Source organism: Puma concolor, chromosome B3 (genome assembly GCF_028749965.1).
Source record: "Puma concolor isolate L17-30 chromosome B3, mPumCon1.1.hap2, whole genome shotgun sequence".
Lineage (NCBI taxonomy): Eukaryota > Metazoa > Chordata > Mammalia > Carnivora > Felidae > Puma > Puma concolor.
This window is the reverse complement of record NC_141672.1, coordinates 65,175,805-65,191,554: the sequence shown is the minus strand read 5'-3', so window position 1 is coordinate 65,191,554 and position 15,750 is coordinate 65,175,805. Positions and strand designations below refer to the sequence as shown.

Below are 15,750 nucleotides of genomic sequence, written 5' to 3'. Positions count from 1 at the left end.
ACCTACAATTTGGATGAGGCTTAGAGAGGCAACTCAACTCTCTTCCGTGTGGAATAGGCCAGGGCAGGGTGACTGGGGCTAGAGAATCCACTTCCAAGATGGCTAGCAAGTTGGTGCTGGTTATCATCTGATCATCTGGGGGAACTTAGTCAGGGCTGCTAACAGAGACCTTTAGTTCTCCAGAAGGGCCTCTCCTTGGGGCTGTTAGACTTCCTCCCAGCAAAGTGAGTGGTCCAAGAGGAAAGTAATGCCAGCTCCCAATCTCTTAAGGCCTGGGCCCAGAAACTGGGCCAACATCACTTCCACCATGATCTTGGTCAAAGCAGTCACAGAGACCCCTCTGATTCAAGAGGAGAGAACACAGACCTCACTTTTGATGAAAGGACTATCAAAGAATTTTAGACTGTCTTTAATCCACCACGGTTTATAAGTGGTCTCTCCTACAGCTGCCTTTCCAGGGTCCAATAACTGCTCTCTCCCCTTGCTCCATCAGGCCAGGAGTGGAACACCTGGCTCCTTGTTAGTGCCTGTCCCAAGGTGTGTCCGTGGTTTGATTCACCTCTACCCTGATCACACGTTTGTAATAGCCTCTTTATTAAACTCCACCTCAAAATATCCAGCTTGAGTGTACCCAGGGATGTGCCTGGACCCTGGCAATATTTCTCTGCCAAGTGCCTACTTGACCCCAACAGGAATATTCTGTGAGACCACCCTCCTCAAAACCTCTCCTCCTAACTCCAACCAACCCCCAAACTCCCCACACTCCAATAGCCTCTCAACTTTACCTATCACTTTCCTTCTGGCCCTTGGAAGACCTCAGCTCAGTCATTAAGAGCTGGCTAGCTTATCAAAATAATTCATGCTTCCATACTTCTAGGGTGCTCATGATTCACACATACCTCACCCAGGAAAATGTTTATACTTCCTCAAGAGTCAAATCTTAACCCAAACTCTTAAATTCTATGTTCATAAACATAGACATTTGTGAACCTCCAAATAGGCTAATAAAGGGATCTGTCTTTTGGTCAGGCTAGCCTTTCAGATCTCCTCAAACCACACAAAAAACTTCCAAATCTTCCTACCTGCAGCCTTCTAAAGTTTGCCTTAACCTTGATTTCCCATGCAGAGCCTGAAGATCTATTTTACTTCTTTTGGCTTTTTCCTGGCAACTCTCATGCCTCCAGTGGGGGACCTATAACTGATTAAGTCCAGAGCCATGGCAAAAGGGCATCTTGACTGCCCCCATGCCTCATCTCATTCAAAGACAAGTGTATCACCAGCAAGTGAAGAGGAACAAAGTTGGTCCTTCTATGACACTGCAAAAGATAGCATTTTCTGGATTCTTATCTGGAACTCCAGTAATTATGGTATCTGTCATTAACTTAATCAGCAGAACTGAGAAAGGCAGTGCAAAACTATTTCTGAAGCACTTTCTTCACTTCTAGTACTTTCAAAACTTTTCATTAATTCATTCACTGAAGAAATATTTATTTGAACACTTGCTGTATGTGATAGGCAATGTACTAAGCATTGGGAATCAATGATGAGCGAAAACAAACTGACTGGAAGATACGTCACTCAAAGAATTGCACAAATAAACGTGAAATAACAAATCATGATACCTTTTTCCTTGTATTATGAGTGTGCATAATAAGGAGACTGTCATCATCAGGGGGGTCAGGAATAAATATCCATCACTCTTAAATCCCACTGATGCTCCCATCCTCCACCAAACCCATCCCCACCCTGGGATAACCATGGAACAGCTCAAATGGAAGTGTTAGTCCCTGTTTCTTATAGCTCTGAGCTGCTAAGTGCTAGGGACTTCCACCTACAGCAGCCCTGTCAGCTTCCCAGTCCAACCCACCCACCCTAGGAGATATCAGGAGCCCAGGGACACCACTCCCATCAGTGGGAGGGGCCTGGAGTGGGCCTTAGTCGGAGCCTTCTTCTAAAGCAGAGTGAAATGTGTTTCATGGTGGCATGGTCAGGTCTTCTAGGAACCTACCTATTGCCATGCCAAGCTGCCCAAGGAATCTCTACCACAGAGTCCCAGCCCCATTTACCAGGATGCCTCAAAGGCAATGTTGCCGGAGATGTCGGTGGGGTATCTGGCTCAGCTCTTCATCAACATTTTTAACGAACCAGTTTCGGGGCGCCTGGGTGGCTCAGACAGTTAAGCATCTGACATGGCTCAAGTCCCGATCTCATGGTTTGCGAGTTCAAGCCCTGCCTCAGGCTCTGTGCTGACAGCTCAGAGCCTGGAGACTGCTTCAGCTTCTGTGTCTCCCTCTCTTTCTGCCCCTCTCCCACTCTCTCTCTCTCTCAAAAATAAATAAACATTAAAAAAATAATTTAAAGAGCTGGTTTCTACATCCTCCTGAGTCCATGTGCAACAGGATTTTACAGATCTCTTTCTACCATGTCTCTGGGTAGTACTATCCTGATACTTACTTTTAGTTGCTTCTCTTCTTATAGCTAATCATGGCAGAAGCTATACATCTAGGCAGTACCCAAGGTTCTCTGAACCTCATGTTCACTCTATCTTCTAATGAGAGCCAAATGCCAGCAGAGAGCCCTCTAGGGACTTCTGGGCCCTCCCAATACCGCACATGTTACTAGCGCAGACACCCCACCAAGCTCTGCCCTTCCCTGCTCCTCCCTGTCTGCGCATACAGAACATGTGTCTGCCTTCCAGCCGCGTCCCCATACATTCAGATGAATGTTCCCATTTGAGAAGCCAGTCTACAGAGGCAACAAACAGCAACTGAGAGAAACCTAAGTCAGAACTGGGTTTCAATGCCGGTTCTACCTCTTACCAGCTACGCGCATTTGAGTAGCATACCCAAACAGCCTCAGTTTCTTCACTGACAGAAAATTGAGATAATAATTTCCACCTTCTGAGAAGAAATAATGGCAACCCTAGTACAGTGCCAGGAACCCAGAGGGTACTTGACAAATGCTAGTTTCCTTTCTGTTCTGACAAAGCTGCTGTGGCCAAAGGTCCCTCAACGGAGTCTGTACTAGGCCATCTGCTCCAAAAGACTAAAGTAAAGGTGCAAATAATTTAAAACCACAGTCCCGGGGCGCCTGGGTGGCGCAGTCGGTTAAGCGTCCGACTTCAGCCAGGTCACGATCTCACGGTCTGTGAGTTCGAGCCCCGCGTCAGGCTCTGGGCTGATGGCTCAGAGCCTGGAGCCTGTTTCCAATTCTGTGTCTCCCTCTCTCTCTGCCCCTCCCCCGTTCATGCTCTGTCTCTCTCTGTCCCAAAAATAAATAAACGTTGAAAAAAAAAAAAAAAAAAAAGGTTGCCTTGACCCAACTCAGGCCAGCAACTCCATGCCCAGTCCACTCTAGGAGGCAATAGGAAGAATGACTACATGGGCCACATCCTCCCTCAGAAAGAGCCAGGGAGCACCTCCCAGCTGCTCTGATCAGAATAGCATCTGGGAAAATCTGATGTCACCAACAAAGCCAACGAATGGATCTAGATGACGCCTCCAAGCTGAATCGGGACTGTAAGAGCCTCCCTCGGCCTGGCTTGGAAAGAGGCCGTAAGAGGGAATCAATCTGAGCCGGGGCTCAGCGCAGCCTGCAAGCCTCCCCGCCTGAATAAATGCATGTTGTTCTGCATGCCCAGAGGACAAGACTGCCTCTCCTTGGGTGACCTTGCTGGCAGCAGTGGCTTTGTTAGTGTGTGGACTTTCATCATATTCAAAAGATTCTACATTTGAAAAGAGTTAAGCTGGAGGAAGCTGGGAAAAAAAGAGTCAGAGAAGGCCTACTGGGGTAGCATAAGCCTTCAACCGAGTTGTCACCCCGGGGCCTGAGTGGGTAGTACACAAAGAGTGCTTTTCTCTCCGACACACACTTTTCCAAAAGCAAGGGGTTACCATAATAATAGTGATAATAACCCCATTTACTGAGAGTTGACCATGTGCCCAGAACTCTACTAAGCACCACTTTGCACCACTTTACGTCTGTTGTTTAATATAATCCTCACAGCCACTCCATGAGGTATTATCTCCGTTTCACAAACAAGGAAACTGAGTCTCAGAGATGACATACCGCCAGCTCCAGGTCATAACTGCTATTAAGTGGTAAAGCCACGATTCTCAATTTGTGAAGAGTAGTGAAGAAAAGTGTGGCATCTTAGAATTAGAGTCCCTTTTGGATAAGGGCTTCCAGGTTTATACACACGGAGGATCAGAAGGATCTCGAAGGCGTCCCAGTCATCACTCAGGCTGCTCTGTCTCCTCCCCACCAAGGGCAGGAAGAGTGGATCCCTGGGCCCTCAGTGGAACATCACCTCTTTCTTGGGAGCATTTGGCACACACTGTCAACTGTGTGTGGGAGAGGATTAAGGTCCTTCCCTTCTTATCCTATCTTCTCACTTAGGAAGGTCAGAGCCAGGGCCAGCTTCACCGGCCTATGATCTGTGAGTCACACAGCCCCTGGCTTGAAAGGGTCCCATGTTTGATCTACATCTTTGCTGTCACTGCTTTAAAATTCCTAATAAATTTTCAACAAGGGACCTTGCCTTTTCTTTTCTTTTCTTTTTTCTTTCTTTCTTTCTTTCTTTCTTTCTTTCTTTCTTTAAATTTATTTTGAGAGAGAGAGAGAGACAGAAAGTGAGAGAGAGAGGGAGAGGGTGAATCCCAAGTAGGCCCTACCCTGTCAGCACAGAGCCCGACTTGGGGCTTGAACCCACGAACTGTGAGATCACGACCTGAGCCGAAACCAAGAGTTAGAGGCTTAACCAACCGAGCCACCCAGCGGCCACTCCCCCACCCCTCCAGCATCTCCATTTTGTAATGAGCCCCACAAATTGTTTAGTTGGTCCTAGACAGAGCTTTCCACTTAGAGCAGGGGGAGCAGCCAGTCGAACCACAGTTTGTGTCTTTTGACTTGTAGCCTCTTCTCACAAGCAGTGGGCTGCTTGGTTAGAACACCACACATAATAGAGTCCAAAGAGCATGGATAAGCGCCTTTCCAGCAAACGCAGATGAAACGATTACCTGAAATTTGTCAGGGTAGAAGTTCCTCGGTAAATGTGTTTTTTCAACAACTGAACCTTGTAGTACCTGGTACCAATGGCTAAAACTGGCCACTATCTATGCCAGGTTTTACCAGATTTCATATAAGCCACAAAGCTTGCTACTCTTTCCTCATCCTTGTTGAACTAGGAACGTTAAGTGCACAATCATAGCAATTATCACAATTTTTCTCAGATTTCCACAGCAATACAGAGGATCATAAGGAAGAAAAGGAGCATTGTCTGCTGTCCAATTATGCAGAGCATGTAGGAACAGGAGTGTTTGTCCCGATGTCAAAAATCCTTGTGTTTATCAGAAACTGTGCTTCAAGGCATGCTTTAGTTTATGGTGTTAAGGAGCCAGATGCCTGAATAAAGAGACAGCAGGCCTTAATCATTTTCCTAGGACTATGATTACCTGAAATAGCACTTGCTTTCACCTAAAGACAAAAGTGACGATTTGGGTAGAGAATCTGTGTTTGTGAAGAATTACGTTCCTCCAAACATTGATTTCCTGGGACTTAAAAGTACGCATAGGCAATATGAGCCCAGGTAGATGTAAAGGACCAGACTAAATCAAAATTAAGCAGAGTTTTTTTTTTTTGTTTTTTTTTTTTCTTTTTTAAAGAGAAGAGCAACTATTTTGACCTACTGTATAGGTCTATTTCCCCCTCCCTCCATAAAAACACATACAGTTCTACTTCCTTAACTCAAAGGCTAAAGATTTCCCCCTCTAGGTTTGGTGCCTGAATAGCTGACAAAAGTGATGTTTATTCCAAGTCATCATTCATTCACTCATAAGCCCAGGTCAAAACATGTGGGTACCCTGAATAGGCTAAGAGTTTAGCATTGCTTCTACCAGTATTCTTTTACTATCCGTAGTGCCTACTTAATGGGGGCTGGGAAAGTCTATTCAATATTAATGAAAAATGAAAATGTTTTTGTTTATAACCCACAGGTCAACTATCTTCCCATCCCCTTTGAGTATTTTCAAAGCAAAACTCTACTTACAGAGGAGCATTGTTGAGCGATGTAATTTACATGGCTCAGCAGACAGTATTTTGCTTTAAGAATCCCAATACCTTGTGTGTAGGACACCAATATATGTTCCCCGAAGACGGAAAGGCTCCTCCAGGGAAAGAAAATAACTCTGCTCCTTTTTTTTTTTTTCAGCTTTTGGTCATTACTATTCCCCCCGCTCATCTTTTTGTCTTCAAAGAGTCTTCCACATATTCGTAGAATTAGTGGATCTTGGTTTAACCCAGCCAGTATGACTGGGAAGCAGAACAAAAGCAGCAAACACTTCCAGTGCCTTTATGAGCAGAGACTGGCAGTCCCAGCGCAGCAGCAGAGCCTGGACTTGCCTCTCCTCTCGGGCACATCTCCTCCACCCACACCCCCACCCCACCTACACAGACACACAGACAATATCATCAAGACAACGCACCTTCACAAAAGTGCAGATTCGCCAGGGAAACCAGACTCTGACACGGTATCTTAGTGTAACTCAAAGGGGATGTTGCCCACCTGGTAGTTGCCTGAACCTCCTCCATTGGGGGCTCAAGTGCCTTGAGCCACTATGAAGTTGCTTCTGGAAACTAGCTGGGTGATCCTCTCTGATACTTCCCCTTTATCTGGGATCCCTTCAGTAGAAGGGCCTTCTGGGATACAAGACCATGGATGCCGGAAACCAGACAGAGTGATAAAGCCCAGCTGGGACTCTTTGGACACAGGGGGAAAGCCCCCAAATGCCTGTAAAAGTGGGGGGTGAAGAGGAGAGTGAGAGAGTGATGTATGAGAAGCTAAGGGAAAACTGCCTGCTAACAGACCCACGCAAGGTAAACAGCAGAAGTTGTTAGCTATTACTCCCTCCTCCTTTCCGTTTCAGAACCCTCCTGAAGGATCTCCTGGGATGTGCAGCAAGTAATTAGTGATAGTTGCTTGTTCACATTTACTCCTTGCACAATTTCCTCTTCTAGCCATAAAGAAACCTACTTCTTGAGCAGTTCTGACTGGGAATCAACAGTGATGATTTAAAAAATCACTAAGCATGCCTCATAAGGAAGGCACGTTATTAGAACATTTGAATATCTTCAGAATGAGACCCACAGAGTCCTCTCCCTCCTGTCATTTATATTGAATGAGTGTTACTCCAGGACTTTAAATTATCTTAATATGCCTTTCAAATCTCTTTCTTCTCTGTTTAAGCCCCCTATTGAACCACCCTTGTCTGTTATTGTTACCATCACTGCTGATGCTCTTAAACAGTACCCACTCTCCCTAGCCTTACCTTCTAGCTGGAGGTGCAGGGAATACAGTAAAATGGCAACAACAACACACCGAAGCAAGGTAAGGAGTGCAAATATCCAGAGTGTTGCAGATGGAAAGTGCTGGAAGAATCAAGAGGGAAGAGAGAGCTTTAAGCAGAGGCAAGCAGGATAAGAGTGGCAAAGATTGTGAGGCCAAAGCAGATCTGCTCAAGACAAAGTGAATTCCTCTGTCCAAACTAGACCAATCATTCAAAATGGAAGGGCTCGGGGCGCCTGGGTGGCGCAGTCGGTTAAGCGTCCGACTTCAGCCAGGTCACGATCTCGCGGTCCGTGAGTTCGAGCCCCGCGTCAGGCTCTGGGCTGATGGCTCGGAGCCTGGAGCCTGTTTCCGATTCTGTGTCTTCCTCTCTCTCTGCCCCTCCCCCGTTCATGCTCTGTCTCTCTCTGTCCCAAAAATAAATAAACGTTGAAAAAAAAAATTAAAAAAAAAAAATGGAAGGGCTCAAGAAAATGGCGTGCAGGTAAAAACTTGGAATTGTACATTTTTCCAGCTACCAACATGATATCATTGAACACAGAGTTGGAAAGATATGCACAAAATTGGCTTTCCTCAGGTAGGTCCAAGTTGGCTCAAGAACACCACTGGGGCAAGACCTCTGAGACCTATTACTTAAGTTTAGCTCAGTTTCATTTAGCCCCTAGACAGAACTTTTCAAGATTGAAATAGGCTGACACAGAGAACAAGTCAGCTACATCAATAACTGATGTGCTGACTCCATATGTACAATAATGGGGAACTTGGCCTATTTTCAGCATTGCAGTTCCCTGAATGCTGTTTGCAACTCTGTGGCCCACCCCTAGTCTTAATATTCCCTTTAATAAAGGAAATGGAATCTTACCAGCCTCTGTTCAGCCTTTTGGGCTAAAGAGAATGTGCACCAGACCAACCTACAAGGTTACCACCATTGTGGATCCCCCTGACAGCACCCCCCAACTTTTCTCCAGATCTGCCTGGAAGCACAGGTGGTTATCTACTGACTATATCCATCCATGGTTCAAAAATGGTGATCTTGAGCCTCTGGCCTGGAAACTGTACTAATAGTACTCATAGAACTCCTAGAAGTACACACCTCAAGACTCTCTGAACTCAAAACTTCTTTTGTTTTTCACAGAGCAATTGGAAACATGAAAAAATAACATTTAGGGCTCCTGGGCAGGCTTCTTATAGGAAGCTGTACTTCCCCTGGGGGTCCTTCAAGCATTACCCCAGTTCTCCTTTAATAGCCACTCTAGGAAAAGGACACTACTACATGGGCCAGGCCATATCAACACTTCAGGACCAACATCAAATAGGGTAGTGGGAGGGGGTTGGATTGGGGTAAAAGGGAGACTGTGGGGAAAGGGGGTTCAGTGTCTAGTCTATGAGTTCTATATGAAGGATTTTTCTTCTATCCTGTATCTTGAAGGCAGAGCAGATTCAAGTGTCAAGGCATGAAAGCAAACATTTTCCAAGTTACCCTTCACCCTTTTACCCTTTAGAAATATATGCAGGTTTTCTCAGAAAACAATATGTCAGAAATAAGAAATAAAGAATAAAAAATACATCCTGAAAAATTAATGTAAATATAAATGTGGGCTTTATTTTATTTTTCATCCAAATCCTGCTCCCAATTATTACTTAAGGCCTTGGTTATGGTACAATTAGAAGGAAACATTCTAGATAGCTGCTGTGGGACATAGTCAATAGGCCCATTTATAATATCTTGGAGCCGTCTGAACTATACAACCATTCTCTCTTGGCCTCTACCCCTTGCTTTCCAAGTGAATTGAGCTAAATTCATTATGAGAGATTTTATTGTATCATACTCCCCTTTGCTAAATACCTGACTGATTTCATTGTTTTCTCAGGCCATGAACCTAAAACCTAATTGACAGAGGGATGTGTCTTCTCTTCAAGTCGCACATCCATCCCAGCAGAGGAATTGTTGCGTGTCGGCTGCTCCTGTTCCAAAGTCCCTACTTATTGATCCTGATATTGCACAATTTTCCAATAAATCTTAATCACACAGACATAAATTAGCAGAAGTACTGAGAGTCTTCCTGAATATTCACCGGGTGAGAAATGCAGGTGGCTTCTCTGACTAGAAAAGCCTGCAGGCAATTGCATGCCATGTTGGGAAGGGTAAGTGATTTCCACCGGGAGAACTTATCATTTCTTAAATATTTATGTTTGTTTTCTCAGTTATAAAATTACTGCATCCCTCTCAAGAATTCCACCAAATATGTCTATTGTCTGAGGGGATTGTTTTTCCTAGTTTACTACAGCTTTCAAGATAGTACATACATGACTTTCAAAACCTCACTTTGAAAATTCAGGGGATTCTCTTTTGTCATGGGAGAGATGAGCAGGCTCACCGATTTCTGTAATGTTTCCCCTTTTCATCGCTGCACAGAGACATCACTCTGCACACTCCCAACACTCTTCTAGATGCAAAGCTTATGACAATAGAGAACCTAATATATTTTTTAGAAAGTTAATTTTTTTTTAATGTTTATTTATCTATTTTGAGAAAGAGAGCATGTGTGAGTGGGGGAGAGGCAAAGAGAGAGGGAGAGAGAGAGAATCCCATGCAGGCTCCATGCCATCAGCACAGACCCCGACGAGGGCTCCATCTCAGGACCCCTGAGATCATGACCTGAGCCAAAATGAGTGGGATGCTTAACTGACTGAGTTATCCATGTGCTCCAAGAATATAATATTGAACAAATCTTGCATTTGTCATTTATAACCCATTTCCTTCTGCTACTTGCAGCAAAATCTTAAGATTTCTGAGTCAGATTAATTTATCTGAAATGACCTTTATAATTTCCTTAGCCTCACTTCTGCTATAAGCAAAATGGGGAGAAACATATCTGCTCCTACCCTACAATGAAGAAAAAAATGGATAGCTAGGCTCCCCTGGGGAAAGTGGTATTCTACAGAGCACAGGATAAATGCTGTTGGAGATGGAATAAAAGGTTCTCCTTTCCCAATAATTTATAATCCAGGAGCCCTAGATGGGCCAAAGTCTGTAACAAAAACCCAGAGACAACTCCATTCACTTACATTTGAGGATTAAGACCGCCGTCTTCCTTTCCTAATTTCCCAAGGTGCTTAGCACATTTCTATGACCAGTAAATGTGGTGGACTAATGAAATGAAAGAAATAGTCAGTTTGATTAATGTCCTATCTCTGGCTGATATATGTACAATATTTAGTTCTTCAAAAACTAAAATAAAAGATTGATAACCCTTGCTTTGGATTACAAAGTGTCCAAAATCCAAATTAAAAGTGTTTTAACTCATTTTGTTATCATATCTAAATTTTATATCATTCAGCAGCTTTCTAGGACACAGAGTAGAATGATAGAGACTTGTAGACATTTCCACAAGAGAAATGAGATTATCTCACCTTTTGGAGTTCCGTTGGCGCCCTTCTGTCTGACACACATCAAAACATCATTAATACGTTTTAATGTGATTTGTCAACTTGCAGAGAGGGTGTATGAGTTCTAGGCTCACTTCAATGGTCAGAGAATGTCTCTGCTGAATAAAAGCCAATTGGAATGATTTTTAGTGTGTGCTACAGTCTATCTCTACCTGATTTCTTCAAAATGTTACCTAGACAGTTAACTTGCTTAAAGTGAATTTCTAGTTCACCAACTTTTTTTCACCAACTCAATGGGCTGCTAGATTTTAAGGAAAGAGGTCAGAGCTGAGTAGCTATCTTTCAAGTGTAACTTAGTAAGCATCTCTCAGTGATAACCAAGATAGTGGTGGCAATGAAAACCTCTGATGGGAGCTGAAAACCTTGAGTATCATGGTGTCAGATTTCCTATATTGCTACTTTCAGGCCAAAAAGTTACTACTCGATCACCTTAATTATGCTTAAAATATAAAATGCCCCAGATTTTTTACAGCCAAAATATAGTATGAGTCTCTTAAACAGTTCTATAATTAATTCTGAAGTTTTTCAATGTTCAAAAGATGCATACCCATTAGAGAAATCATCTGTCATCCAAAACTGTTCTGGGGTCTCTCCTCTAATAATTTTGGAGACACATCCTTAGCAGTGTAATGTGGGTAAGATTTCTTAATGACTAGAGGGCTCTTTGGCCAGGACATCAAATGGATTCCTGTCCACAACCCTAATGGGACAATTTGAGCCCTGTTATGAGTTATGATATCACTGCCCTCAAAATGGAGAGTTCTCACCCTGAAAGCCTGGGATTGAAGTAACACAGTGCCCAATTCTCAGTGAAGTCCACTCTGGTATTACCCCCATATGTTCTTCTCTGGTTCTTAAGATTTTTAAAAGTCTTCACTATTTCTACAGATACTTGAACTGGATGGAATCTTGACTTCTTTGAATATCCTTGTCAGGTAGGGTCACAAACCTCACAAGTATTAAATGAATATCTGATCAAATCTCTCACGGCTTCATCCAAATCTAGTCATAGTTCTGGAGTCTATGCCCAAGACAGTCTTGCTCAAGGACTCTTAGTAGGATGGTCTGGGCCAGTAATACAACAATAAGTAATACAACAATAAGGGCCAGCAATACAACAATAAGGCCAGTAATACAACAATTCCATCATGGTAGTCATGATGGAAGTAGCAGTAGAAGTACTGGACATAATGCTATTAACAGACATAGGAATCAAGGCAGAAAATGGATAGGGCATGGGTAGCCATTACTCCAAACCTCACAGACAAAAACTAGGCCAATGCTGATATTTATATTCCAACCAATCTGTAGTCTCTTTCAGTGAATGTATCTTTTGTGAAGCATGTATTTTTAAACACTGGCATTTCCACACACCTTTTATACCATGCCTTTTGACTTTCAGCTGACAGTGAACATTTCAAGTTATTGCATGGCACTGTAGCAAAACTGCCAAAGGTTGATTTTCAGCACCATTGCCCTCTTTGTCTGTACAATGTTAATTTGAATAGTTTATTACAGTATAACCTTAGCATTTGTTTGTTTTTTAAGAAGAAAAAAAAATGAAAGAATGCAGTTGCCAGGGATGCAAAGCACAGATTTCAAACTTATTCTAATTGAGTTCAAGACAGAAATCACTAGTGATGCCAAAACACTCAAAAAACATTCACCTAACAGAGACTCTTGAGAACTTAAGAAAAAAACTGTTCCTAATCCCCTAGCATTCTTGATAGAGTGTCAAACTTGCTCAAGGCTGCTGCTTTGAGCCTTATAGGCCACAGCCAGTCAAGTTCAGGCCAATCAGATTCTCCATCTCTCCCATCTGCAGCCTTTCTGAATCCTGAGGCCTCCCCTTGAAGGACCTCAACCAAAGATATTAGAAAGAAGGCAAAGGCTGGACTTCAAGATGTATTACAAAGCTGTAATCATTAAGACAGTATGGTACTGGCACAAAGACAAACACTCAGATCAATGGAACAGAATAGAGAACCCAGAAATGGCCCCACAAATGTATGGCCAACTAATCTTTGATGAAGCAGGAAAGAATATCCAATGGAATAAAGACAGTCTCTTCAGCAAGTGGTGCTAGGAAAACTGGACAGCGACATGCAGAAGAACGAACCTGGACCACTTTCTTACACCATATACAGAAATAAACTCAAGATGGATGAAAGATATAAATGTAAGGCAGGAAGCCATCAACATCCTCGAGGAGAAAGCAGGCAAAAACCTCTTTGACCTTGGCTGCAGCAACTTCTTACTCAACACATCTCCAGAGACAAGGGAAACAAAAGCAAGACTGAACTATTGGGACCTCATCAAAATAAAAAGCTTCTGCACAGCGAAGGAAACAATCAGCAAAACTGATTGTTTACTGTTATCAGTAAAAATCAACTGATAGAATGGGAGAAGATATCTGCAAACAACATATCAGATAAAGGGTTAGTATCCAAAATCTATAAAGAACTTATCAAACTCAACACCCAAAAAAACAAATAATCCAGTGAAGAAATGAGCAAAAGACATGAGTAGACACTTCTCCAAAGAAGACATCCAGATAGCCAACTGACACATAAAAAAATGTTCAACATCACTCATCATCTGGGAAATACAAATCAAAACCACCATGAGATATCACCTCACACCTGTCAGAATGGCTAACATTAACAACTCAGGCAACAAAAGATGTTGGTGAGGATGTGGAGAAAGAGGATCTCTTTTGCATGCTGGTGGGAATGCAAGCTGGTTCAGCCACTCTGGAAAATAGTATGGAGGTTCCTCAAAAAACTAAAAATATAACTACCCTATGACCCAGCAATTGCACTACTAGGTATTTATCTAAGGGATACAGGTATGCTGTTTCAAAGGGGCACATGCACCCCCATGTTTATAGCAGCACTATCAACAATAGCCAAAGTATGGAAAGAGCCCAAAAATGTCCATCAATGGATGAATGGATAAAGAAGATGTGATACACACACACACACACACACACACACACACACACACACAATGGAGTATTACTCAGAAATCAAAAAGAATGAAATCTTGCCATTTGCAACTACATTGATGGAACTGGAGGGTATTATGCTAAGCGAAATTAGTCAGTCGGAGAAAGACAGATATCATATGACTTCACTCATATGAGGAACTTAAGATACAAAACAGATTAACATAAGGGAAGGGAAGCAAAAATTATATAAACACAGGGAGGGTGACAAAACATAAGAGGCTCTTAAATACAGAGAACAGAGAGTTGCTGGAGGGGTTGTGGGAGCAGCGATGGCCGAAATGGATAAGGAGCATTAAGCAATCTACTCCTGAAATCATTGTTGCACCATGTGCTAACTAACTTGGATGTAAATGTAAAAAAATAAATTATAGGAAGTAAAAAAAAAAAAAAAAAAAAAAAAAAAAGGCAAAGGACCTCTAGGAAGCACAGACTATGTAAACAGCGAAACAAGCACCAAGATTTTTTCTGAGCCAAAATTTTCTAGATAGTTCCCTCTTCAAAATCCAAACTAAGTGGGGGACTTGCCACACCTTCTCTCACAGACACAGGTTTTTTGAACTCTTTGGAAGCTGAGCACCTGATAAATAAACCATAACACAATAAATTAAATTTGTATCACTGCATCTATCTCCCAGTATGAAAGAGGCTCCTGGTCTTATTCTTTCAAGGTTTATATTTCAAGGCAAGATTTCAGCATAATTTAGAAGTTTCCTTTTCTATTGAGTCAATTTGCTGTTTTTGAAATATTGTACAAATAACTCACATGTACCATGTTGGGTGGTGAATAATCTATCTTTTGATGAAAAGCATAAGTTCTTTTTAGAAGGAATCATTTATTTCTTAACATCCCCAAGGCAAAAAACTCCCAAGATAAAGCTAGGACTCTTCCTCTCTCTGGTTTATTTGACACCATATTTATAAAATAAGTTTTCTAAATCAAATGATCTTGAATATGTGACTTGGGAGGTTTGTGCTCTTCTACTCCTAAGGAAGAAAGCTATTGGGGAATGTTCATCATTCATTCAATCACTTATTCACTAGACACTCATTGAGTGCACTGGACTTGCAGAGCACTGTGCTAGGTGGTAATACTAAAGGATGGGGAAGATAAAAAGATAAATAAGAAAGCGTTCCTCCACATTAGGAGCTGAGAAGCCTATAATACATGAACCAAGCACTAAGTACAAAAAGCAAATAGGAGACAGTATGGTGCCTACATCTGATTGCACACCAAGGTCACTTGAGAAACCAATTTAAAATAAAGAGTCTTAAAATCCTGAAAGAGAACACAGGCAGCAATCTCTCTGACATCAGCCATAGCATCATTTTTCTAGATATGTCTCCTAAGGCAAGGGAGACAAAAGCAAAAATAAACTATTAGGACTACACCAAAATAAAAATCTTTTGTACAGCAAAGAAAACTATCAACAAAATGAAAAGGCAACATACTGAATGGAAGAAGATATTTGTAAGTGATATATTTGATAAGGAGTTAATATCCAAAATATAAAAAGAACTTATACACCTCAATACCAACCCCCCCAAACAATCCTATTAAAATGGGCAAAGAAGACATATAGATGGCTAACAGACACATGGAAACATGTGCAATATCAGTAATCATCAGGGAAATGAAAATCAAAACCACAGTGAAATCTTACACCTTACACAATCATCTTACACCTGTCAGAAGGCTGGAATCAAAAAGACAAGTAATAAGCATTGGCCACAGTATGGAGAAAAAGGAACTCTCATGCACTATTGGTGGGAATGTAAATTAGTACAGTCACTGTGGAAAACAGCATGGAGATTCCTCAAAAAGTTAAAAATAGAATTACCATATGATCCAGTAATTCCATCACTGGGTATTTACCCAAAGAAAATGAAAACACTAATCTGAAAAGGATATTATGCACCCCTATGTTTACCGCAGCAGTGTTTACAATAG

The 15,750-nt window shown here is 42.2% G+C and overlaps 1 protein-coding gene across 3 annotated transcripts in view; it reads right to left on the bottom strand.

Annotated features, from left to right (window-relative positions):
- Window positions 1–15,750, bottom strand: part of LOC112856378 (uncharacterized) — a 143,078-nt gene that overhangs the window by 66,563 nt on the left and 60,765 nt on the right. Inside the window, exon 3 of one of the 3 annotated variants that reach the window (XM_086709949.1) lies at window positions 10,689–10,890. The exons of the other annotated variants lie outside the window; for them this stretch is intronic. Within the exon in view, the coding sequence (XP_086566075.1) occupies window positions 10,868–10,890 (23 nt within the window). The 3' untranslated portion in view covers window positions 10,689–10,867. Of the gene's footprint in view, window positions 1–10,688; window positions 10,891–15,750 lie in introns of those variants that run through there. 3 annotated transcript variants of the gene reach the window in all.